At 46.2% G+C, this 26,501-nt stretch overlaps 2 protein-coding genes and 1 pseudogene across 3 annotated transcripts; 2 read left to right on the top strand and 1 right to left on the bottom strand.

The window, feature by feature from the left end:
* Nucleotides 1-2,605: 2,605 nt before the first annotated feature.
* Nucleotides 2,606-14,116, top strand: LOC120426685 (uncharacterized). Of its 2 annotated transcripts, XM_039591460.2 has the most exons (7): nt 2,607-3,049; nt 6,848-8,212; nt 11,315-11,584; nt 11,660-11,827; nt 11,888-13,315; nt 13,394-13,657; nt 13,722-14,116. In XM_039591460.2, the coding sequence occupies exons 1-7, from the start codon at nt 2,752-2,754 to the stop codon at nt 13,913-13,915; spliced, it is 3,987 nt and encodes a 1,328-aa protein (XP_039447394.1). In that variant the 5' UTR covers nt 2,607-2,751; the 3' UTR covers nt 13,916-14,116. The 2 variants fall into 2 exon arrangements, with proteins under 2 accessions (XP_039447393.1, XP_039447394.1); XM_039591459.2 differs by having other exon boundaries at nt 2,606-3,049; nt 11,660-13,315.
* Nucleotides 14,117-15,608: 1,492 nt separating this feature from the next.
* On the bottom strand, nt 15,609-20,837 carry LOC120426687 (uncharacterized). The gene is made up of 10 exons (XM_039591463.2): nt 20,654-20,837; nt 20,029-20,586; nt 19,590-19,955; nt 19,317-19,532; nt 19,228-19,254; nt 18,493-19,170; nt 18,104-18,433; nt 17,763-18,044; nt 17,515-17,700; nt 15,609-17,452 (listed from the first exon to the last, which is right to left on the bottom strand). Exons 1-10 carry the CDS (start codon nt 20,661-20,663, stop codon nt 15,828-15,830), a joined length of 4,278 nt encoding a protein of 1,425 aa, XP_039447397.1. The 5' UTR covers nt 20,664-20,837; the 3' UTR covers nt 15,609-15,827.
* A 2,558-nt stretch (nt 20,838-23,395) lies between these two features.
* On the top strand, nt 23,396-25,044 carry LOC128092357 (CAD protein-like; annotated as a pseudogene).
* The last annotated feature ends 1,457 nt before the right edge of the window (nt 25,045-26,501 follow it).

The following is a 26,501-nucleotide window of genomic DNA, read 5'->3' as shown; positions in this document are numbered from 1 at the left end:
GTAAAAGGAGTGTCAAACTAAAAAGTGACCCCGTTCGTTTGACAACAGTTGGTGTCAAACCATCGGGGTTTGAGTGTACTTTCAATCCTCAAAAAGGATACTTTTTTTTACCCGGCGTCACCCTTTTAAAAGGGTATGTCAAATTCAGTACATTTTCGATACCCTTTTAAAGGGTGACGACAGGTGAACTTGAAAAAAGGATACTTTTTACTTTGAGTGTAGGATTGCCCATACATGGGGGTGAAGGAGAGAGGACAGGCTGATACGCAGATCCGAAGGAACGCAAAACTCCAAATAAAAAAACTGCCCAAGAAACGATCAAGGAAAGGGTCACGATTTTTTTTTCTCAAGCGGTATTGCAAACTTTGCACCGAGCTTGCACCAAATTCTCCACCTGTGCAAATAATAACTGCACACAAATTATTTGCACACTGTAAATCATACCCCTTCTCTACATATCCCCCCCCCCTCCACTCACCTAGAGTGGTTCGTGTCTCGACTGAGCTTTGATGCTTTCGACCTAGAGACCCTAAATAGGGAGACTGGTCTAAGGTCGTCGGGTCTAAGTTTGCTAAATCGATCTGGCAACGTATGTTTCGAGCTTGGCAACACTGATAAGTTTTGCTGGGCGTAAAGGCAAATGATCGTTTGGATACGTCAAACTCGTGTCTGTTTGGGTACGTCAAATTCACTTCGACCAGTCTCCCTATTTAGGATCTCTATTTCGAACTACTTTAGATCAGTTTCAAACTAGGGAGTGTGCTTTTTACAACTTTCACGATTGTTGCAAAATCTCTGAAATCAGCAATTGGGTCCTAAAATGAAGTTTAGATTGCTGATATTATTGTTCACAACGATAAAGCTTATTTTTCTGGTTACAATGACCCCTTGAGCGATCGCATGCAATTGCAATGGATTTAAAATGGATTTTTATTTCAATTTTTAAAAATTAACTTCACGGCCCTTCTTGACAGAAAAGCTCCTACTTGACAGCTCGTTCCAAGGAGACCATAGTTGATCCATCGAAAAAATGTTGTCTTGTCAAAAAAAAATTGCATTAAAATGAAAAAAAAAGTGATCAGAAATGGTTTTTAATCGTGTTTTTTACCGTTGTACATAAAAATTTACATAGGGCTTTAGTACCCAATTAGAGCTTATTTGCTCTGAGATTAGCTATTCTAATGCAGATTAGCTGTGGAATGCTGGTTAACAGCCTATTAATGATTTATTTTAGTGCAGGATGGTTACTTGGGTTCTTACAAAATGGTGAAAATCCGACAAAAATATTGGTGCAATCCAGGGGGCAATTCGGTGCAATTGGGTCCTAAAATGAAGCTTAGATTGCTGATATTATTGTTTACAGCGATAAAGCTTATTTTTCTGAGTACAATGACCCTTTGTACGACCACAAAGAGTTTAAAATGGATTTTTAAATCAATTTGGAAAAATTAACCTCGCGGTCCTTCTTGACAGAAAAGTTCCTACTTGACAGCTCATTCCAAGGGGACCATAGTTGATCCATCGAAAAAATGTTGTCGTGTCAATATTTTTTTTTGCATTAAAATGAAAAAAAGTGATCAGAAATTGTTTTTAATCGTGTTTTTTACCGTTGTACATAAAAATTTACATAGGGCTTTAACACCCAATTGATTTTTTAGAAACATAATTTTACTAATTTATTCGGACTGCTCACTCTGTGTTACTCTATGCTTAAACCAGTTGTCAGAAGTTGTCTTTATAGCTGTTGGCCCAAGCGTTAGTCACTATTGCTAGTATCAACCAGCAACCTCTGGATTGTAAGTCCAGTGCGCCATTCGCTATGAAGAATTGAATTATTTATAATTTTCATATTAAAGTACACTGAAACCCCGATTGTTTGAGACCAACTGTTGTCAAACGAACGGGGTCACTTTTTAATTTGACGCCCTCTTTACACAGAGCTCACAAACACTACCAAACTTTTGATTTTTCCATGATCTGTTAGTCGAAAATTATACAGGGGTTGCATTGTTCAATGTTCGATGACAGGCGCAAATTTTTGCGTTCGTCAGTTTTTAGTTTGACTTTGACCAACCAACGGGGTACAAACTAAAAAAGTGTCAAACGAAAAAGTGACCAACCACCGGGGGTTGAGCCAAGGGTTGAGCTAGGGGTTGATTGTACCGCTTTAAGCGGTTTACGCACTTCGGAAGGAACCGGTCAAGACAAAATTCAAATGGGCAGCAGCGGCAGCGAAAGCAAGCCAGAGAGGGTGAAGAAAAGCCCCAAGAAATCATTCCCTCTCCTTGGTTCTGCTGTTCGTAAAGCTGTTTCTTGACCCCTTTCCTTCCGATCTGCATACCAGCCTTTAAAATGAAGAAAAATGATCAGAAATGGTTTATAATCGTGTTTTTTAACGTTGTTTATAAAAATTACCCTATAGGGCTTTTAAATGGAATGGTAGTTTGACAGTTTGCTTCATAAGAAATACATTGCATTTCTCGTGTTCTTTGGGGTAGAAAACCGAAAGCAAAACAGGTAAGAGAAATCATTTAGATAGGGTGCATTTAATTTAGCGTGCATTTTGAAAAGCGACCCGTTCCCATCTTTTTCAGCAACCCTGCGAAGATCAAACCATAAAGAAAGCAGGAAGCCCGAGTTGAGCAGCTTCTGCGCTGTCAAAAATAGTTACATATTTTCAACAATTTCGTGAAAAAAAGTGAATTTTCCATTGAATTTCCGTCGCTAAACTGCTGCCGACGTCGGACCGCAATGAATCCGAACGAAGTGGTGTACGTGGGAAACGTGCCCAAGCCGGCGACCGCGGACGAGCTGACGGAATTCTTCAAAGATGTCGGCAAGGTAATCAAGGTGTCGTTTATGCGTGAAAATCGCAATGACTGCCGGACCAAGATTGGCTTCGTCCTTTTCGAGAACGAGATGCAAGCGATGAAGGCCTGCAGCTACGACCAAACCATTTTCCAGTGGAACCGGGTCATTGTGATGCTGGTCAACGATGAGCGCCATTTTTGGGCCGGCCATACGGTGGTGGTGCGGAACATTGCCTACGGTGAGTTGAGGGGAGATTTCGACGGTAACATTTCAAAAAGCATCATGTACATTTTGACACTTTCTGGGTTATTCTTTATGTAAACTAATGTCAAAATCATAAACACGCAAAATCCAGATAACACAGATCTGTGTAAAATTTGACACAGATCGCCCAAAACCTGGAATACACAGAATCTGTGTAAAAGCCTTGTACACAGATCTGTGTTCAGCCGTTGTCTGTCAAATCTGCACGCAAAATCCAGATAACACAGATCTGTGTAAAATTTGACACAGATCGCCCAAAACCTGGAATACACAGAATCTGTGTAAAAGCCTTGTACACAGATCTGTGTTCAGCCGTTGTCTGTCAAATCTGTGTAATTTTTCAACCATCAATCTGTGTAAAATTTTACACAGATCTGGGTAATTTTTATCGCACCTGGTTTTTTGCCGTTTTTATAATTAAACACGATTTTCTATTGATTTTTAAAATAAAACATCATTTATTCTCGTTTATTGACCTAATACTAGACCTAATAAATATACTAACAAAATATTTTTGGCCACATTTGATGCACTTTTGCCCGTTTTGTGACTGTCGATTATCGTAATTTTTGGGCTAGAGTTGGCTTCTCCCGATTAGCGACGAAAACAACATAACAATGACGACGAGGATGACGTCGTAAAGTGCCACCCAAGCTGGCTTCCGGAACCTGTGGCCACTTTTACTTTTACCAACAAGAATATTCCGGAAACTAAGAAAGAAAAATCAAGGTTAGGTTAGGTATTCAGAGTTTCTAGAAACATTCTTACCAGGTTCCACAAACAATCATTTCATTGGGTACTGGTTAAAGTTTGGAAGATGGCCAAAGTCTGAAATAGTAAACTAATTTCAAATAAAGAAATAACTCAATTAGAGAAATAAAACTTACCAGCTTGACGAAGAACTTTAATGGCGCCTGATAAAAAATGACAACTGTTTTTTACACAGATTTGAAAGAACGGCTTTTCAAAAATCTGTGTATTTTTTTACACAGATCTGTGTAAAAAAATTACTCAGATTATGAAAGCTAGAACTGAACAACAATCTGTGTAATTTTTTTACACAGATCTGTGTTATCTGGATTTTGCGTGTGTGTAATTTTTCAACCATCAATCTGTGTAAAATTTTACACAGATCTGGGTAATTTTTATCGCACCTGGTTTTTTGCCGTTTTTATAATTAAACACGATTTTCTATTGATTTTTAAAATAAAACATCATTTATTCTCGTTTATTGACCTAATACTAGACCTAATAAATATACTAACAAAATATTTTTGGCCACATTTGATGCACTTTTGCCCGTTTTGTGACTGTCGATTATCGTAATTTTTGGGCTAGAGTTGGCTTCTCCCGATTAGCGACGAAAACAACATAACAATGACGACGAGGATGACGTCGTAAAGTGCCACCCAAGCTGGCTTCCGGAACCTGTGGCCACTTTTACTTTTACCAACAAGAATATTCCGGAAACTAAGAAAGAAAAATCAAGGTTAGGTTAGGTATTCAGAGTTTCTAGAAACATTCTTACCAGGTTCCACAAACAATCATTTCATTGGGTACTGGTTAAAGTTTGGAAGATGGCCAAAGTCTGAAATAGTAAACTAATTTCAAATAAAGAAATAACTCAATTAGAGAAATAAAACTTACCAGCTTGACGAAGAACTTTAATGGCGCCTGATAAAAAATGACAACTGTTTTTTACACAGATTTGAAAGAACGGCTTTTCAAAAATCTGTGTATTTTTTTACACAGATCTGTGTAAAAAAATTACTCAGATTATGAAAGCTAGAACTGAACAACAATCTGTGTAATTTTTTTACACAGATCTGTGTTATCTGGATTTTGCGTGAACAATGACTTTTATATCCCGCCGTTTGACATGTATGATTTTTTAAACCCGCCAAACAAATCGCAGCAAACTGGGGGTTGTTGAGGAAAAATCGGAAAATTTCTTGTCAAACAAATTCTGTTTTCTTATGAAACGGTGGTGTTTTTGGCGTCCTGTTAATCATTGCAAAGTTAATTGAGGAATTCCGATTCCCTAGAATCCACCATTCCGAAGAAAGTGCAGTAATGTTCATTTAGTTGTTCCGGATTTTAAACACGTGAATTGGGAAAAGTTCCTGAACGAATTTTATTTTTGTTTGTGAAATCCTCGGCCATTCTTTTACACTCCGTTTCATAAGAAAACATTACGGAAATTCTGGTTGGGTTTGTGGATTCCTGAAAAAAAAACAAGACAGAACTACAGGCCAGAAAAAACACTCTTTTTCCTAATGGCTTGTTTGCTTCCTGACAATTTGACCACTGCAAAAGAGAACAATGCAGAGGAAAGGGAAATTGCTCTTTTTCTTTCTGTCTTGACCTAAGCAAAAAATGAACGACGCAAAACTTTTAAAAGTGTAGTGCTTAATACAACCTTAGGAAGTATTTTGTCTTTATTTTCTAGGTTTTTGTTCAAATCACCTACGAAATTTTCCCTAGGTCCATAAATTAATATAGTCTGATCAAATTTGAAACAATTTCGAAATATAACACACTCTCCAGGAATCTCACCAACCTCTTCAAACTTATTTATTTCTCAAAAAAAAAAAAAAATCAAATTAGGCTTAAATAACAAACAATTCATAATTAGTCTTTTGCTTCAGCTTCACTTCAAATATGGTGACGAACATTTTGCATTTTTTCCACGATTTTTTCACTCCACGATCCGCTGCAAGGGCCGAAAGCGATTAGATGGATTACTTCATCTTCCATTATCCGATCAACATCCGGAGCCATAAAACTCCTTTTTTGAAGTTTGAAAAAAATGATGAAATGTCGGGATCGGGATTCCTAAAACATCTTGGTCACGTTTATCCGTCTTTATTCATTCCCAAATTTCAAACAGGACCCACAAACAACACCGTTTCTTCCTAAAACTGAATTTTTTCGACAAGGACTTTTCCGATTTTCCCTCAGCAACCGCCAGTTTACTGCGATTTGTTTGGCGGGTTTTAAAAATCATTCATGCCAAATGGCGGGATATAAAAGTCATTGTTTTTGTTTTTGACATTAGTTTACATAAAGAATTGCATATAGAGCTTTATGACGTTTCGCGTACACACACTAGCGCACCATTTGATTTTGCTGGCCGGACAAAATTTAACCTCAATCTTTTTCGTGTACGTACACGCAATACATGCGCACGTAGATAACTCTATTCTGAAAGTACTCCTGATAAGCTACCTCTCCACCAAAAATTAGCAAAAGTTACTTCAGTAAAGTCTGTTTAATCATGATTTTAAATAAAGTAACATAAACAAAATCTCTGCCATCAGCAGTCCCTGTTTATATAGCCCTGTCAACCTGTCAAACAAAAGACTACATGTACCTCGTGACGAAAAAAAAGCAACATGAACAAAGCGCCATGTACATTCGGCGAAGAAAAACGAATCATAACAAAGCGTCCCCCTCAATGACAGCAGGGTGATATAGACGTTGGCGATTTCAAAAGAAGTTATGTTTGTTTTTCTCAAATAAAATTACGGAAATTATGTTTTATTGAATTTGGATGATCAAGTATCAATAAAATCAACGTTTTTCATCGTTTGTTATCATTAGAACATCTTATTTTGCTTTTATATTAAATTGGGAATTGAAAATGGATGCTCAACATTCAAATGCGTTTTTCTCAAAACGCATGGTTTGTACATGATGCTTTTTGAAATGTTGGCGTCGATTTATCGAAATTAGGATTACTGATTTGTTTCGTTTGTTTTGGCTATTGCAGAAACCAGCGAAGAAGATTTGTATGAGAACTTCGGACGTTATGGGATGATCGAGAGCGTTCAGGTTCCGACCAGCAACTTTGCGTACATCGGGTTCAAGGAGAAATCGGCGGCACACGCGGCCCAGCGACTCAACAATACGATGTTGGGACCGAGCAAAATAACCGTCCAGGTTCTGCAGCGGAACGTCCGCGTACGTTTGGAGGACTTTGACAGTTTTAAGACACCGCGCGTATTCAACGAGTTGATGGAGGCCAAAGCAAAGTACAATTTCATGCAGGATGCGGCGAACGGTTCCGCCGCGGTGACCAGCTCGCACTATCGGGACTACGACGAGGAAGAGGATGAGGACGAAGACGAGGACAACCGGGTGTACGATCCGGTTACGAATCGATTCTACGACAAACCCAAGCCTCCGGGACAAAGTTCGATGCCGCAGGTTCAGTCCATGTCACGCAATCGGTACGCGGATGAGGAAGATGACGACGACGACGATGTTGTAATGCCACCCAAGATCCAGTGGCAGAAGGAACCGGTAACCGTGGATTTGGTCTCGCCAAATCCGTCCCCGGAGCCGGACCTGTTCGACACCGTGCGGACCGCACCGGAAGATGACGAAGGCAGCGAGATACGACGGCGTCATCTGGAGTTTAGCAAGGTTCCCGTGTGCGGAATCGCTTCTGTCGTAAATGCAGCGATCCGGGTTGAAAACATACCACGGGAAGTTGTTGACGAGGACGTCATAAAGTACTTTGATCAGTTTGGCCACATCTTGAGCATGGAAATCGGCGCTCCGACGCGCTGTCTTTTCACCAAGAACTATACGATCGTGTTCATGCAGGAGAGCGTCGCTGAGCGAGTTCTCGATTGCTTCATGCGCAAGTGTGAGTTCTCTGGCGTAGTCACGACCATGTTCACGATGCGCGTAGACGAGGTCGTGCACGACGATCCCAGTCGGTGCGTTCTAGTTGATTACATCTCCAATAGCATTACCTTCGAGGACATTGTAGACGCGTTCCGTAACATCGGTGAGGTAATTTATGTTAAGAAAACAGTACGTAACACAACCCCGACGGTTGTGCACTTCCGGAACCGGGTTTCGATCGATCGTGCCAAACAGGTTACGAAAATTGACGGCGATACGGTGCGCGTTGTGTCGTTCAGTCAGGACGCGTTCAAAACGTTCACCAACGATTACTGGAAGTTGAAGAACGCCAGCACGCCGTACTCGAAGAAACCGCTCAAAAACGTCCGAATGATGGACATTGAGATGAAGGAAGCGACGGAGAAGAGTAACTACATGATTATCAAAACCGTGTTCAATCCGACCTATCGGAATCCGGAGCCGACGAGGATTAAGAATGAAGGTAAGTCTTTTTGTCTACGAATAGATTGCTATTTTTAGTCGTTTTAGCAGCTTCCAACGATTTTTTTAATTGGTTCGTATATAAGTAAGTGATTTACAAAGGCTGAACCAAGATTTTTTTCTCTGCATTTCAAAACAAAATGCTGAAGATAGTTGAACGCTTTGCTGTCGCTCCGACTCTGTCTCCTAGTCCAGATATTCAAAAAGATCCGACTCCACTGACTTATACTACAAGTTGTCTACAACAACAACTCTCACAAGCATTTGTTGAAAACTTTCTGACAATAACTCTGCCTGGCATTTGAAATTTTGATGACTTGACCGTTTCGGACTCCACAGCTCTGGTCTTTCCTGTTCAATCTTTTTAAGAGCCCGAGCCCGCAGCTCCAAAGGAAAGGGGTCTTTAGGACAACTTTAGGAACAGCAGAACAAAGGAGAGGGAGCGATTTCTAGGGGCTTTTCTTCACCCTCTCTGGCTTGCAGTCTCTGCCGCAGATGCGCGTCATGAGCTGTCTCCAGATGCGTTGCCATCTCTCCAATTCCGACTCGGACAGGTTGACATGTCTAAAGATACAGAGTTTTTTTTAATTTTTTTTTTAAGATACAGAGTTCTCAAAACTGATCTAAAACGTGATTTTTGCTCGGTTTTGCACGGGGGATGGCAACCCTATTCCGATCAAAGCAAACTGACAACAGTCGACATTTGCACGGTTGTCAAATGAGAGCCCACAACAAAAGCACTGGCTGTCAAATGGTAGCCCATAACAATAATCATTGTTTGGGTTTTTGATTTTCAAATTTTCATGTTGACATTGTCAAAAGATACAGCGTCTTCCAAACTGGACTAAATCGCGATTTTTGCTCGGTTTTACAGCGTGACGTCACGAGCGCACACGCCACACATTTTCACTGAAACCCACGTGCAAAAAATGTAAACAGTGCAGCCAAGCTGTCAAATTTCTAACCTAAAAATCGAGTCGGCGTAAAACCTAATACTTTCTTCGGGAAAGTTTAAGAGAATTTTCTCAATTTTAACGCTATTAGGTTTTGCAGCGTGACGTCACGAGCACACACGCACACACATTTTTACTGAGACACACGTGCAAAAAATGTAAACAGTGCAGCCAAGCTGTCAAATTTCTAACCTCAAAATCGAGTCGGCGTAAAACCTAATTGTGTTGACCTGTGTTAACTTGAAAAATTTAGTGGAAAATAAAAATGATAAAAATCAAAATGCAATCAAAATCGAAGCGAGCGTGCAGCAGATCGCCGACAGTACCTTCCCGGTCAAATCAGTGCCAGTCATCCGCCCCAAGGAGATAGCACGGATCATCAAGTCGCTGAAACCGAAGAAGGCGCCTGGCAAGGACAACATTCGGAACACCTTTTTCAAGCGGCTTCCCCACAATGAACTGGTCATGCTGACATTGATCGTGAACGCATGTCTGAGGAAATTGTATTTTCCGTCCAGCTGGAAGCACGCCATCGTCACGGTAAACCCAAAGCCTGGCAAGGACATCACGAATCCCTCCAACTACCGTCCGATCAGCCTGCTTCCCATGATGAGCAAGATCCTCGAGTGTGTGGTGCTTACCCGGTTCGGAAACTTCGTCGAGCAACGAAATGTCGTTCTCCCGCAGCAGATCGGCTTCAAACGGGGCCATTCCACAAACCACCAGCTCGTCAGACTAACGCAAGAACTCGCTCGCCCGGGGCGAGTCAGCTGGCATGGTTCTTTTGGACGTGGAGAAGGCGTACGATTCGGTGTGGCAGGACGCGATCCTACATAAGATGAAGCTGGCTGGGTTTCCGGCGTACATTCTGAAGCTGCTGAAAGGTTCCTCCCCCAGTCACCCAGTCAAGTACCTTGGCCTCGCGCTCGACCCGAAGCTGAAGTACGGCAAGCACATCGACGCAGCGTTGCAGAAATGTGACAAGCTGACGAGGATGCTCTACCCGCTGGTGAGTCGAAGGTCAAGGCTGAGCAACGCCAACAAACTCCTGCTCTACAAGCTCATCTTCCGTCCGACGCTCACGTACGGATTCCCAGCCTGGCACAGCTGTGCTTCAACCCGCCGTAAAAAGCTGCAGACGCGCCAAAACAAGATCCTAAAAATGATGCTGGACTTGCCGTTTAACTTCCCGACGGACGAGCTTGCGGAAGCAGCCAACACGGAATCGCTGGACACCTGGACCAGCAAACTGCTCCAGGTTTTGGACGAGTGGCACGATGTCAGAGAACACTATGATATCGAGTTTGGTGCCGTGATATTGTGATCTAGTTTTTAAGAAACCCTTTTCCTCCTCCTATCCCCCTATCTATACCACCTCGAGCCATCCTACTACACAGGGCATTCAATTTAGTAGCTTCAATTTAGCCTCAGGGCACAAATAATAAATATTTTTTGAAGATAAAAAAATGTCGATGTACTAGATTGCTGTGCTCGGGACCTTATTTCAAAATAATCCTCAACAATGCCTATCGAAAAAAATATTTTTCTTTTTTTCAATTCATTAGCAATCACGGGAATTCTAGGAGAATTAAAGAATTTCTTCCAAATAACATGTTGCTGTTTTTTTTTTCAGAGACCTAAGAATTAAGAAGAACTTTGAAAAGAATTGTGGTTTTCGCATTACTAGTGAACGCCCACGGAAATCATTCAAAGTATCATACAACAGATTTGTCTGAAAGAATAAATTCTTTTAAATTGGTGGTTTCTTATTCCTCTTAGGTTTTCAAAGAAACTACTTTCAAGAACGAGACAAAGTAGGCGTATCATATCGATTTTCCCCCCCGTAAAACCTAGCATAACCAGATGGATGGACGGCAACGAGGATGAATGAATTATCAAAGCATCACTGCTACCTTCAATGGCCAGGCCTACCATGTTAGTTTAACCGCAAAGACGATTCTTTGAAATTGATCGAGCACGAGTACAAGGACTGACTAAATCTAACGTTTCAACATTTTGTAGTGTTTGTTTCAGCTTGCACGACACTAGTAAAATATTAGGATCAGCCCAGAACCAAAAAGAAAGGCAGCCTCTCTATCTCTCGCTTCAACAACCACCACTCACCGCGCTCTTCCCATTCCCTTCTGCAGTCGTCATCTACAACTGTCCGACGCGCACCACCCTCAAGGACCTGCGGCGGCACTTTATCAACGTGGCTTTCGTGACCGAGATGCGGTACGAGCAGTCCCCGTACGACACCAACACGTGGAAGGTCTTCGCCAGCTTCGCGACCTTCATCGACGCGTTCAACGCGGTCCGACTGAAGGGTATGTTTCAGCAGTACCCGATCTTCAAGCACATGGCGACGGACAAACCGAAGCTGGATGCGCCGGAAGCGATCCAGATTGAGATGTCGATAGGTAAGTTGGAGGTGGGATTTGCTGGTTGGTTTTTCGGTGGAGTGAAATTGTTTTGTTTTTGTTTTTCTCTTGCAGACGATATTTCGGTGACGAAAATGTACAACTGCTTGGTTAGTCACGGTGGGATCACGTTCGTGGATAAGGTAGATCACAATAAGTTTATTGCGATCTGCCGGGAGCCGAAAGTGGCCAAGAAAGTAGTGCTGGTGAAGACGATGGCCCGTTTTAGCTGCAATGTTGTGTGTAAGTTTTACTTGAATGATCTGCGAGAAGTTTATGTATTAACCGTTTTACTTTCGTTAGTATACCGGGACATTCTGAATAACCAGAATGCTCAGGCGGAAAAGGCCAGACAGGCGGAGTCCGCGTCCCAGCAGTCGATTTCGTTGGATGGAATCTTTTCGATTAAGAATCGACCGTTTGGCGGTGGCAAAGGCCGTAACGAGGACTCTAACCCCGATGGGTGGGACATTCCAGGACGCAGATCGGTGGGAATGGATCTTACCGATGATCTGCCGAGTTTTCCAGCCCTGGCAGCTCAACAGCCGGGGCCGCCGGGTTGCGATGAAGAACAGTTTCACTCGAATCCGTTGACATACGTCAACCCACCGGCTCCGGTAGCGATGCCAATGTACGGCATCGTTCCACCTAGGCCAACGTTCGCACCAGGATGGGCTACCGGCGGTCCGATGCACGCCGCTCCTCCGACGATTGTGCCACCTCCGGCGAATAGAAGCGTATTCATGGCTCAACCAATCGTTGCGCCAATGTCGCACGGTATATTTGGAGGACCCGTTCAAATTCCAATCCCAAATATAACCGTTCACCAGATTCCACCGCAGCCAGCTATTCCAGGTTCGGTTCCCAAGAAGGGTGATCTGCGAAACTACCTTGCGGAGAAGCGAAACACACGCTGGAGCAAGCCTGAAACACCGTACGACCCGACGAATGACTTTGACCGCCAAATCGACAATCTCAGCCCCAGCAAGCCAAAATCCAACCTGGAGATTGAGAAAATGGAAGAATACATCCGAGAAAAGGAGCGTGAAATTGAGCGACGACTACAGCAACTGGACCGCCAGGACAAGAATCTGTCCTCCGTCGGAAACGGCCGCCGAAGTCGATCCAGCAGAAGTCGATCGCGAAGCAACTCCCGTGGAAGATCACGCGAACGATCTCGCCGGAGATCCCGTTCCTACTCTCCAACGGATCGAGCGGCACGCGTTCGGCTGGACGAAATCTCCAAGGAAAAGATCGAGGTAAGTCGGCAGCTGCAGGACATGCGCAAGGCGAACCTCCCAAACTACCGCCAAACGGCCAAGTTTGTCCAGCTTTGCGAGATGCAATCGCGGCTGGACAAGGAAACTGTTGATATCAAGCGTCAACTGGAGGCCAAAAAGCTTTGGCTAGCGGAACGGGCCCGTTCACTGGAACGCGAACAGGGAGGACATCCCCAGCAGCAGCCGCAGCACGGTAACCGATTCGCACGGGCTGGCAATCGGAACAACCGCAGCCATAGCTCGTCCCGCAGCAGCTCCCGCGGTCGTCGACGCTCATCCCGTAGCAGCTCGCGAGGACGTTCGTACGATCACCGCCGAAGGAACTCCCGCTCCAGGTCGAACGATCGCTTCGCCCCACGTCGCATCTACCGCTGCAAGCGCCGTCCGGAATCCCTCATGCGAGAGATGCGTACTCTCGGACGTCGTCACGAGTCCAAAGCGGATCAAAGTGGTAAGTACGAACGACTGTTTAACCCAGCCACATACACACGATCACCACCACACTAACGCTTGCTGCTTCCCTTCCCAGTATTTGTCGGTAACATCGCAACCGGCGTGCGCAACGAAGAAATGCGGGCACTCTTTAGCCGGTACGGCCGGATCGTCGGGTTCGATGTAAGCTCGCGTGTAAAGTGCGACGAGGTTTACATCGACTTCCACCAGCGTGAGGACGCCTTCAAGGCGCTGGAGATGAACAAAGTCAAGATGTGCGGCCGGCGTTTGCGGGTCGCGCTCAACTGTCGCAAACCCGCCAACCGACAGGGCTACACCGTCATCGTGGAGATGCCAGAACGTACGTACCCAGCCCCCACTCCCACTAAACACATACTAATTGTAACATTTTCCCCCGCATACAGCCGTCCCCGAGCGCGATCTGTACGACACGTTCGAGAGTTGTGGTCCGATTGAGTTTGTCTGGAACTACGATCAAGCGACCGTAGCGACCATTACCTTTGAAAGGCCGGAAGCCATGATGAAGGCACTGAAGGTGAAAGAACTTTCCACTAAAGTGCAGATTATTGTTCGCGAGTACGTCGAGAGTGAGCGTTAGCGTTAGCGGAGGATGAAGCTCACACGCACTAATTATACATAGAACACTGAAAAAAGGACCGCATGTGGTAACACTTTTATCATCAACGTAAGTATGTTTGCTCTTATCTTTGTGTCTCTCAAGCCCAACTTGAGAATTTCAGCTGACAGTATCCGTTCATGAGTGGAAAATAAATTCTGAACTTAATGGTGAAGTTTAAAATAGCGAGCCTTGATGTCTTCGAAATTCCTCCTTTTCTTAGTTGGTTTTCCCCTCGGTTCACTCGTTATCGTCAAAGAATTGCGTTCAATTGAGCTGCGTCATAGGTAGTGGTTGCATTGCGTGTAATTCGATAAATGGCAAAATTCATATTAATGTAGCGCATGGATATAGCGAAGCAGCTGGCGATGATGGTATCGGTGCGGAACTCATCAAGTTGTGCCCGAACAAGCTGAAGGCCTGTCTGCACCGGCTGATAGTCAAGATCTGAGACACAGACCAGCTGCTGAAGGAGTGGAAAGAGAAAGTAATATGTCCGATCTACCAGAAGGGGGACAAGTTGGAATGTGAGAACTATCGAGCTATCACCATTCTCAACGCGGCCTACAAAGTGCTGTCTCAGATCATCTTATGTTGTTTGTCGGGGCGAGCAAATGATTTCGTAGGGACGTACCAAGCCGGTTTTGTGGAGGGTAAATCGCCGACGGACCAAATCTTTTTGCTACGCCAAATCCTCCAAAAATGTCGTGAGTAGCATATCCCGACGCACCACCTGTTTATCGATTACAAAGCCGCGTACGACTCAGAATGGGCCACCCTTGGTTTTGGGCTTTAGAATGGATTTAGACCAACTGTAAGGCAAGGGTCTTATAAAGGACGCCAAAAACATCACCACACCGAAAACGACGTTTGAATTCATTGTATTTTTCGCATTATGAGCAATAATGTAAATTTATTGACAAAACCACGCAAATGTTGTTTATTTCGAGGTTCTTAAATAAGCTTTCTCGAAAGTTAGATTGTTTGAAAAAGTTTGTTCAATGTTTATAATGTTACTAGGAGCTATTAAGAAGGTAATCAAACAACAACGGAACCTTCAAATCATTTAGAGGCTTGGTGGTGGAAGTGTTAAATTAAAATCCACTTGGGGGCAGAATGGACCACCCTTTTCCTGCCTTATAAAAACAATATGAAATTTTGGTTAAATGGATTATGTCGCTCCTGGTAGGTTCACAAATTTCGTTTAATGCAACATTAGTTGATTTTTTAGTTGTTTTGATGCTTATTTGTAAAAATAGTGTCTTATTTCAACATATTAAAACTATTTTCAACAATATTTGTTTTGGTAAGTGACTATTTTCATAAAAGTGGTCTAACTTCATGGAAACTATGTTAGAAAGGTCCCTTAAGTCATTTGTTATCTCCCTTCAACGTTTTATTAGACAAAATGGCTTGTTTTCTAAGGTGGCCCATTCTGCCCCGCACCCTGGAAAAAACGTCGAAAAACATTTTTTTAATTACATAAAACATAGTTTTAAGCTAAAACATTTCATCACCCAAGTGTACAACATTGAAGGGAACATCCCAAAGCATAAGCCTACTACACTGAATTCATAAATTTGTTTGTTTTTCTATGGTTTTTGGCGCATTTTACATAGGCGGGCCATTCTGCCCCCCCTGCCCCTACAAAGCAAATAGCAGTCTCTGCAGATTTACAATGACAACAGACAAAACGTTCTATAACGATGTTCTGGACTTACGAATGATCTTGGCCAACTGTTTGAAGAAGCGAAGAGAAGGAAGGAAATAAAATCACCGTTTTTCTCCGTTCAATTACAAAATCTTTGTATTGCCAGGATCATCTCTTTGACACTTGTCATACGTACTGAATTCTAACGCAACGGTTCAGTGGTTCATCTCTCGTAACATAATCTTAATAATAGGGCGGTTGCTGCTGCTGCTGGTTATTATAGTTCATTCCGCTCGGACCAGCGTTGTACGCCATCGAAGCCCGCTCCGCCCAGTGACTGCTGAGACTGCCGCGCGCCGGTTGCATACCCATGGGCTGTTGCATCGGCGGCATCGCCGGACCATTGTTGCCGTACATGTGCTGGGGTGGCGGCATCCCCATGCCCATACCCGGGGGCGGTCCACCCATGAGTCCGCCCATTCCCATTCCTCCGTACATTGATCCGAGGAGTCCCATCTGAGGCGGTGGTTGGTTCGAGGGTGGGTAGACTGGGGCTGGACAGCCCATGGGGGGTGGGCAACCCATCGGCGGGGGGCAACCGGTGAGGGGTGAATTGCTTCCTAGTCCTAACAGTCCGCTAGAGGGTAGCACCTGGGCCACGTGCTGTGCATTTAAGGGGCCGTCCTCGGGGGTTTGGATTTCTTGCTGATCCTCTGAGGTTTCGTCTGGAACTTCTACGGGGTCGTTGACGGCCGGAGCAGAGTACCAGTTGTCGGCGAACTTTTTGTCCGGTTTTGTGTTGGTTGGTTGATCCGGACGAGCTTTCTTGGCTTGCGATGGGAACAGTTGCATTCCTTTCACCTCGTCGTACGGGTACTCTTTCGCCAGCACCTCGGTGATGTCCAGCAGCTTTTCCTGCTCTTGTACGTTCAGCCGAAGGAAGTACTCCTTGTGTGAAAAGTTTTCACCCTTGAGGGCGAAGATCTGCTCCGATTTGCTTTTCTTGTCGAACTCGGGAATGTTGACGCGGGCCAGGAATACCTCGTTCATCAGTTCGGCCTTGACGGCCTCGGGAAGATTCTCGAACTGCTGCTTCTCTACCTCGCACTGGTGGAACTCGGGCCGGGCGCGGGGCTTCAACGCGGACCGGATGCGCTCGATCGAGATGAATTCCTCCTTGACGCAGAAGTTGTTGTAGAAACGCGAATCGTAATCGTCGTAGCACGGGTTGATGATGAACGCGCCCGAATTTGGAATTGCGCTCACGTTGACCGCCTCGATCATACTGTCCTGGTCCTTGAAGCAAACGATCGCCGAGAAGGGGGACTGCTTTTGGACATACTTGATGACGCCGATCGGCGAGAACGCGTCGTACAGCTGCTCGGCCGTCGTGTTGGGGTTGAGCCGTTCCACACAAATCGACCGGTCGCGTTCCACGTTGACCGTTTCCTTGACCAGGTGAACGAGCAGCCGCTTGCCGTCCAGCATCCGCTGGTTGTAAGTACAGGCCAGGTCCGCCGCCAGATCCGTGTCGAACTTGACGTAGCAAATCTTGGTGGCGTCCTCCTCGAGGATCAACGCCTGATAGTCGGTAATGTTGCCGCACTTGAGCAGCAGGTCGCGTAGATCCTCCAGCGAGGTGTCCACCGAGACGTTGTTGATTTGCACCGAGTTGTCATTGTAGAACGCCTTGAGCGGCACGTTCTGCTCGCTGTTCGTCCGCGTGCGAATCTCCAGATCCTCCTTCAGGTTCTCCTTGTACACGACGAAGCTCAGATAGGTTTCCTTGTACTTGCGGAAAGGTGAGTTGTAAATGTTCCTGCTCTCGCGCGCTTCGTTCGGCTCGGGTGGGTCCAGATCAACGCCCTCTGAAATAAAACAAGAGCGCTTTTTTTAGTAAACTGTTGCCGCGATCAACGCAGTGACTTACCGACAAACAGCACCGGTTCGTCGTTGATCTTCGTAAGTTGGGAGAGCTCCTCGAGCGCGTTCTCGCCCCGCTTCGGGTGGTACTTGATGACGACGTTGGCCCGGTCGTCGTACGCGTCGAACCGTAACGTGTACATCACCATGACCTGCTTGCGCACCGCATTCCGGATTTCGTCGACGGTGAGGACTGTGGAGATTTTTGTTTTTTAGTTGAGTAGAGTTTTTTTTTGGGATTTTGGGTGAACTTACAAGGACTGTGAAACTTGGCGGTGAGTACCAGCGCGTTCGGCTCAAACTGCAACGGGGGCACGTCCATCAGGTGAACGTCCAGCTGGGAGCCCTCGAAGAAGTGGCCGTTGTGAGTGTAGGCATTTTCCGCGTGCTTCGAGTTTTCAAAGCTGAGGATGACCGACTTGCGAAGGTAGCAACTCTTCTTCTCGATCGGCTTGTAGTCGATTACCTTGCCAAAGTTGTTGAAGTAGTCGATTATGTCGTCCGCTTGCGTGTCCCGCGGGATGTTGCCGACGAACACTGGAAGAAGGAGGGTTTCGTTACGGAGTTTGCGAATTCTTAAGCTACTAAGAACATACACTTGTGAGCGTTGTGAACGCCAAAGTTCTTCTCCTTGAAGGTGACCTGGCTTGGGGAAAGCAGCTGGTACGCCGCACGCATCTCCTCCAGAGTTCTGCTGTAGTTGGGCTTGTAGTGCATGGTGCGTTTCGGGATAATCCGGTACAGCGGGAACACGTCGATCTTGTAGCGCGTAAAGGCCTCCCGCAGACGGCCGATCAACACGTTCGTCTGCAAACCGTCGGCAAAGTCGACGTAAGCGTAGTGATGGGCTGGTTTGAGCACGTCTTCGACTTTGCCGGCTCCGATGACCTTCTCCACCTCGTCGAGAACGCCTTCCGCGTCAACATCTGCAAGCAAGAAAGGGTTAGTACTGGAAAAACCCTCTAGAAAGTCGTGGAAATCTTACTGGGCGTCAAGTTCTTCACAATCACGGCCGTTTCCGGCTTGAAGAACTGGGTGACGTTGTTGCGCGTGATCATGACCCGCTTGCCGCGGTACCGGTTGTGGTGGTTCGCGATCGCCTTGATCATCGATTCCTTGCTGTTGAAGCACACGTACGCCTCGGCCGTCGGGTGGTACGAATCGCGCGCGCACCGCTGAACTATGTTCTGAACCGCGTGGCCCTTGAACAGCTCGCGCAGGTCGCTCTCTTCGAGACCCTTGGGCAGGTTGCCCAGGTGGATCGCGAACTTGGTGTCCTTTTCCCGCTCTTCGCTGGCGCCGGCGCCGGTCATCGCGACCGAGCTGCTGCTCTGGCTGTCGTTCCGGGTGCGACCCGCTCCGGTCGAAAAGGTAGGATTGTTGGCGGGACGCTTCTGCGCGACCGGAGTCGGCGAAACCGACTGGACCGGAGTGCTCTTCACCACTTCGATACTGCCCTGCTGCTTGAACATGGTCGCAATCTGTTTGGCCTGCGCGGAGAGCGTTTTGTTCTTGCTGACGGCATCGGTTACGGTTCGCGGCTGCGTGGCAGAGGTAACTTGCGGCTTTGTAGTCTCTTTGAACTTTTTGTCGAACGTCCGCATAGACTCGCGAATGAAATCGTCGGCACGACCACTGTGCGGTGTCCACTTTGGCCTGCGTTCTGAAAGATACAAAATTGTGAGATAGATGTGGTTTTGAAGTTTAAAGCAAATTCTACCTTCGACCTTCTCCTTTGGAGCCTCATCTAAAAAGACAAAAAGAAACGTGAGACCTGCGAAACTTGACCCAAAACTGTGAAATACTAACAATCTATCAGTTGAACCGTAGTCTTGACCGGCAGTGTTCCCGGGGTCAGATTCTGGATCACCAACCGCTGCTTGTTGATGATAAAGTGGTAAAAGTGAGCCAACGAAACGGCCGGCGATCCCTCGAAGCAGATCATCCACTTGTTATTAAACCGCTCGGCAAAGTTGATCTCGCCGCACCGCCGAAACATCCGACACACGTCGTAGTCCTTGTAATCTGAAAGACAAGTTTAAAAAACATTTCTCCAAAAAATGCAAACTCACTCCTACTCACACGGCGGAATCCCATCGACGACCACAGTCGCCTTGCAGGACGCGAACGTCGCCGCGTGGTCGATCGTCATTCGCGCCTTTCCCGGGGCCATGTACATCTTGAGCTGTTTGCCGCGCACATTCTTATCGTTGAACCGGTCGATGGCCAACTCCCGATCGTCGGCTCGTTCCATGCACAACGCCAGCGTGACCGTGTCGTTCTTCGTCGGAGCAATCTTAAAGTGGCGCACCGGCCCGATCGACGCAAAGTTGGCCTTGTACTGGCTCAGCGATGTGCCCTTGGGGTACTGCGGGAAGTTCTCCACCATCACGAACGGCTTGCGGTACTTTATGTCCTTCATGTTCTCAATCACCTGGATGTGATCCTCTGCGAAACAAAAATAAAAAGACGCGTCATTCAACAACTAGATCCCAACAACTAAACAAAAATCAATTCTCACTCCTATCGTCCCCAAAGATCCTCGTAATGCTGTACGGATCCCCGTTCAGGATCTTCTCCTGCTGCAGCGCCAGCGAAGCCGCCTTCCCGGACTCAAAGTGCACGTACGCGGCGCACCCCACGTTGATCACGAACTTGATCGGCCCGCACGCGGAAAAGTGGTCGTAAATCTCCTCCTCCGGACAGCCCTCGCAGATATCGTCGATCCGGATCGCCGCCGGATAGTCCAGCTTGGTGCGCGTGCTCACCAGCGAAACCCGCAGCCGCTTCCCGTTGTAAATCTTGCCGTCTTTCTCGTCGATCGCCTTCTGCGCTTGGACCAGCGTCTTGTAGCAGATTCTCGCGTGATAAAGCTGGTTGTGCGTCCGCCACAGATGCATGTCCGTGATGTACCCATAATACTTGAACTCCTTGAAGAATTTACTCGCCGACACCTCGCCCGTGTTCCCCACGTAGATCTCGGCCGGTTCCGCCGCCAAAATTATGTCCCGGACGTGCTCGGAATCATACTCGTCCTGTTCCGAAGCATAACCAACGGCGACGTCGTCCTCCGTCACAACTGCGCGGGGCAAGAAAACATATCGGTCAAAACACAAACCCCAACCAAACACTAATTTAATACTCACATTTCGACATTCCAAGGCGGCAGCAGTTTTCGCACTAAAGTTCAACAAATGACGCCCGAAAATCGCATTAATTTGGCCAAACTCAAACACAGACTCGCTTGCCGATTCCTTGGCCGCCTTCTGAATTCAGATGATGGGTTGTGAGTGTGGATTGTGTTGTGGATTGTAAATTCGGAAAGTGACAGACGGAACGCTCTCCTGTGCTGATGCGGAGGCCGATGTCGTTCAAGTGTCTATACCTAAACGGGCAACCCAGTTGAAGAAAAGTCGGGCGAAATTGTGTAGACTGACACGTTCGTTTGAGAAGACTCAAAATCTTAAAATAATACCCAATTTGAACAAAAATTTAAAAGCAAAATTAAGTCTTAAGCAGACTAAAGTCAGCACCAAGGTCGGCACTCTCTGGATTATTGGCGACCAAGGCTTTTAGGTCAGAGGGATGCTAAAGGCAGCCATCATGGGGGTTGAGATTGATACCGCGCGCAAACTGCGCACATTAACATTCCAACGCCCAAGGCTCCGAAAAAGTTGGAACGGTAACTTCAACTCAATGGTTCTCGGACATAACTCAACCAATCAATGATTCTTCTTTCCAGTGATTAGTTAGGATGTCTAAATGATTCTAGAACTTTGCAGAACTTAATTTGGTCAAATCTGTAATTTTTGCGAACAAAAACATCGATCCAACTTTTTTTTCTCGCGTGTAAAAAAAAATTCGCCAAAAATTCCGCGGAGGCAGTCTTTTTAAAAAAGGTGGAACGCTGTTTTCGGTCGCAGAAATTACAGATTTGTTCAAATCAAGTTCTGCAAAATTTTAGGATCATCTGGACATTCTTACAAATCACTGGAAACAAGAATCGTCCCGATTGGTTGAGTAATGCCCGAGAACCAGCGAGTTGAAGTTACCGCACACAAAGAAAAATTACTATAAATTTAAAAAGATCGTTCGTTGGATTAAAAGTTCGCGTTGGTGAATATTCGTAGAAAGTTCAAACTTTTCAATTTAAAAGTTGGAAAGATTTTGGTACTACCATGCATTTATGGAACAAAATCGTTGTATTGGTAAAAGTATTTTACTTTTAATTGGAAAAGAAACCTTTTATGGCAAGAGTACACAACATTTAGCACTACAGGGATAATTTCAGAAAAATGTGCTTGGTTTTTTACATTTATTTAAAAAAAAATTAAACAGTATGTTAGAAAAACACTTTTTTTTTGTATTTAACGCTTCTCCACTAGCTTCTGCTTCATACGGTACGCCACCGGTCACTTCCGAATACCCCAGGCTGGACGGTTCCGGATGGAGGCTTCGACGCGCGACAGCAGTGTAACACGAACGCGTTCCACCTTTTTTTGGGAGGCTTGGGCGTCCGTGTGAGTTGGACATGCGTTGGGCGTTCCAGTGTTAAAAACAAAAATATGTTTTTAAATATTAATACATTCCAGACTAGATTATCCGAAGCCTCGATTATCCGAAGTTTCGATTATCCGAAGTTCGATTATCCGAAGGTTTGTATGCATTGGGACTTCGAATAATCGAAAAATCAAATTTTTCGCGTTACGTTATAAAAGAACGCTCCTTTAGAGTAGTTTAGGTGTCATACGGGCCATACTAAAGCTCAACAATCAAAAATAAGACAAAGAAGATTTTTTTTTCATGATTCGATTATGAGTCTGGACTGTATTTAACTTTTTTTATAGCATACACTCAAAGTCAGAAGTATCCCTCAAAAGGGTACTTTCAATCCTCAAAAAGGATACTTTCTATCCTTTTTTAAAGTTCACCCGGCGTCACCTTTTTAAAAGGGTATGTCAAATTCAGTACATTTTCGATACCCTTTTAAAGGGTGACGACGGGTGAACTTGAAAAAAGGATACTTTTTACTTTGAGTGTAAGTTCTGAATCAGGTACTGCAGTAAAATCGAGAAATTAAAAGTGAGAGTGTGTGCGTGCAACATGGAGTTAAACTTTTCAAAGTGCCATGGTAATCTTCACAGCAACTTCATAGAAAGTTTAACTCCATGTTGCACACACTCTCACTTTTAATTTCTCGATTGAAATTATACCGTAGTTTAGTTAAACGTTCCATGTGATAAAAGTACAACTTTAAATGAGGTCATCGGCCAGATGTGTTCTAAGTGCATCTCCAGCGCGAGTAGCAAACATCGAAGCAAATGAAATTTGCACCCGACGTCAACCCCACCGCGGCAGTCGAAAATCGAATCAAGCACGGAAAAAAATTAGAAAAACTAAAAATATTAAAAATATTTTCAAAAAAAAAAAAATATCAGATTGAAAAAAAAAGATTTTAAAAATTTAAAATATAAGCAATTTAATAAAATTAAAAACCTAAATAACAGAAAAAAATTGAAAATAAACTCTAGAAAAAAAAAAATAATATTTAAATCAAAAAAAATAAATAATAAAAAAATAAATATTAAAAAAATAAGAACTATTAAAAAATAGTAACTTGAAATAATTTATAAAATTGTCGAAAAAATAAATTTTGAAACCAAGATCTAGGGTTTTGCCGACGACACGACAAGACACTCGGAGGAAAAATCTGATTGAAAATTGGTCCCGCCGTGAATCCCGTGAAATCACCGTGAGCCACCAAAGTCACGGTAAATCGAAAGACCCCTCGGTTTTCTCACAAAATAAAATCGACTTGCAACACTGATCGAACAGCAATATTTACATTTGAAAATTGATGTTTACAAACACTAAAATCCATTTTTTCAATTTGGCCTTGTTGGATCTCCTGCTAGCCATTCCGGCGGACAGTTCGTCGTCACGCATCGATTCCGACCATTCCGGCAGTGAAATCAGCAGCAAGCACTCGCGAGGTACTTTTCGCTCTTGCTGACGCTTCGGTTAGTCTACGCTGGAGATTCTTTAAGCTCGGGAACCTATGCGAGACCTTCCTTATCTATTTCAGATTGGCCGTCGATTACTCGATCCCCTCGTAACGGACGTCAAGTGCACCAAGCTGCTGGGGGAGGACATGAGCCGTATTGGACGGGTCCCCGTCATGAAGATCCACCGACTGTATGTCCTCGCGGGTCATGGTCAAACTGCCCCTTTCATCGACGGCGATGCCAAACACAACTCCGCCGATTCTTGATCGTGCCGCGTTCGGGCTGATTCAAGAGTTGGCGCAGAAGGGGGACGATTACGACGTTGAAATTGACGGACAGGATCGTGTGGCAGAAGCATTAGTCGAATTGGCCCAAGGCGGCGCCACTTAGCGTTCATGCGGAACGGCATTCGACGGCGGTGGTAATCTTGCTGGCGTCGTTGGTTGATTGACCGATACATATCTGTCACGTGGCTTGGAAGGAGGAAATCATGATTATTAAGGTAGCGAAGGAGAAGAGGATCAAGATTATGTGTAATGTTTGTCCGCACTATCTGTTTCTTTCTACGGGGGATCTTGACCGGATTGGATAGGGCCGGTTGTGTGCTGTCCTAAGGATCAGCAAGCCCTGTGGGACAATCTGAACGTGATCGACGTGTTTGCTACGAATCATGCGCCACACACAAAGCGGGGATTGGAAATGCTTCTACCGCTACTGTTGACCGCCGTCAACGAGGGTCTTCTCTCGCTGGAAGACCTTATCGCCAAGTTCTACAAGAAACCCAAGCGGAACATCGGCCTCCCGCAAAAACCCAACTCCATCGTCGAGGTTGACATCAACGAAGAGTGGATCATCCTGGAAGTCCTGCCGCACTACAAAACTCGCTGGTGTTCGCTGGCATAGAGATCAAGGGGCGCGTCCACCGGGTAGTTCTGCACGGTTGTTCTCGCTAATCCGGGCTACGGCCTTGCCGGCAACCTGCGACTCCACCCTCAACTGCGGCAAGGACGTCCTCCTTCCGGCCGCTAGCCTTACTCCGAAGGAACACAATGGACGGCAAGCAAGTACTCAGCGTTTCGATGTTCAGCAAGAAGCAGCTCAACGAGATCTTCAGCATTGCGCAAACGATGCGAGCTTGTTTAACGAAAGATCACCGTTGGACGACCTGCTGCGCGGGAAGATCATGGCGTTCGTTTTCTACGAGGTCAACACGCGGACCAGCTGCAGCATCACGGGGGCTCTCGGAGGTCGCGAAATCTACATAGATGAAACGAGCTCCTCCGTAAGAAGGGCGAGACCCTCGAGGACAGCAACTTTGTAATGGCCGGCTAGTCGGATGTGGTAGTGCTGCGACATCCGGAACCGGGAGCGGTCTCGAAGGCGGCCCACCACTGCTGAAAGCCGCTGATCTACACCGGCGACGGAATCATAGAACATCCCATGCAAGTCCTTCGGGGCATCTTCACCATCAGGGAGGAAATCGGAACGGTCAACGGACTGACCATTATCATAGTGGGGGATTTGAAGCGTGACAGGACGGTTTACTCGTAGGCGCGGCAGTTGACGCTGTACAACGTAAACGTGCGGTACATCAGTCCGAAGAGTTTGGACATGCCTGAGAAAATTACAAACCTGGTCAAGGCGCGTTCGGGATCTGCTCTTTTAGCTTCTCCACGTACTGCGACTGCTGATTAATCTGCTCACACACTTTTCTACTCCGGCGCGGCCTATTCGCCGGCGTTAATCGACATGGCCATCGTCAAGTCACTAGGAGTGGCCGTCACGGACAAATCAACTACCGGTTTGAAAAATAAAAACTCCTCGCTCGGTTTTCTGGTTTTTAACACGTCTTCTAGGTCAAACTACCAACGGGCATTTCCACCGAGCGACTCCTGCAGAATCGCTGTGGTCAAGTGGTTTTTCTCCACAATCACCAAACGACCCCCCCCCCCCCCACCCAACCTCCCATAATTGTTAAACCGATTCAAGTTTGTCGGATACCACCCAAGTTTCAATTGAATCTTGACTTCGCATACTGCTTGCTGTCCATAAAGAGTAGATTCCAGGGTACCTCGAAGCGATCCAACAAGGAAACCCGGATTCTCATTCCTTGCAAGGATTTGGTGCCAAATGACCAGCTAGTGCAGCAGGTGCAATCTGATTTTTAACATGTTCCGTTAGGATTATGACGCGGCCGTCAGTTCATCGGTCCTCAGGCACCATGTACTTCTCGGGATGTCGAATTTATTCACTTTTCCCGGAACTAATTAACAATCTGCCAGTTCCAATCTGCGTCTGGTAGGTAGTTGTTCCGAGGGTTTCGGTACCGGAGGACGCGAAAAGTAGGCTCCCGGCATCATCCTCTCGGTTTTCAGCGACCAGGTCCTTCTCCGGATTCCCTTTTTTTTCCTCAAAACTTGCCGTTTCTGACCTTGCCAAATTTTCGTCATTGAAAATATTTTTGACAGATTTGACATTTCTCGATGTCAAAAGTCAGCTGCTCCAACAGAGCTGCCAAACTGAAGCATTTTTCAAAGAAAATCCAGTTTGACGTTTCCAGTTCCAAAGGAACCGGAGGGGTAGGCCGATTTGGTGCCCACTTTTTGGAGTCGAGTGGCTTGTCGTGTCGTCGGTTTTGCCTTCCTCACTGAGGTAAGGCTATAATCCTCCCCCCCCCCCCCACCCCCCCCCCCCCCCCCCCCCCCCCCCCCCCCCCCCCCCCCCCCCCCCCCCCCCCCCCCCCCCCCCCCCCCCCCCCCCCCCCCACCCCCCCCCCCCCCCCCCCCCACCCCCCCCCCCCCCCCCCCCCCCCCCCCCCCCCCCCCCCCCCCCCCCCCCCCCCCCCCCCCCCCCCCCCCCCCGCCCCCCGCCCCCCCCCCCCCCCCCCCCCCCCCCCCCCCCCCCCCCCCCCCCCCCCCCCCCCCCCCCCCCCCCCCCCCCCCCCCCCCCCCCCCCCCCCCCCCCCCCCCCCCCCCCCCCCCCCCCCCCC

Source organism: Culex pipiens, chromosome 1 (genome assembly GCF_016801865.2).
Source record: "Culex pipiens pallens isolate TS chromosome 1, TS_CPP_V2, whole genome shotgun sequence".
Taxonomy (NCBI): domain Eukaryota; kingdom Metazoa; phylum Arthropoda; class Insecta; order Diptera; family Culicidae; genus Culex; species Culex pipiens.
The sequence above is the reverse complement of the archived record's forward strand: the minus strand, read 5'-3'. Positions and strand labels throughout refer to the sequence as shown.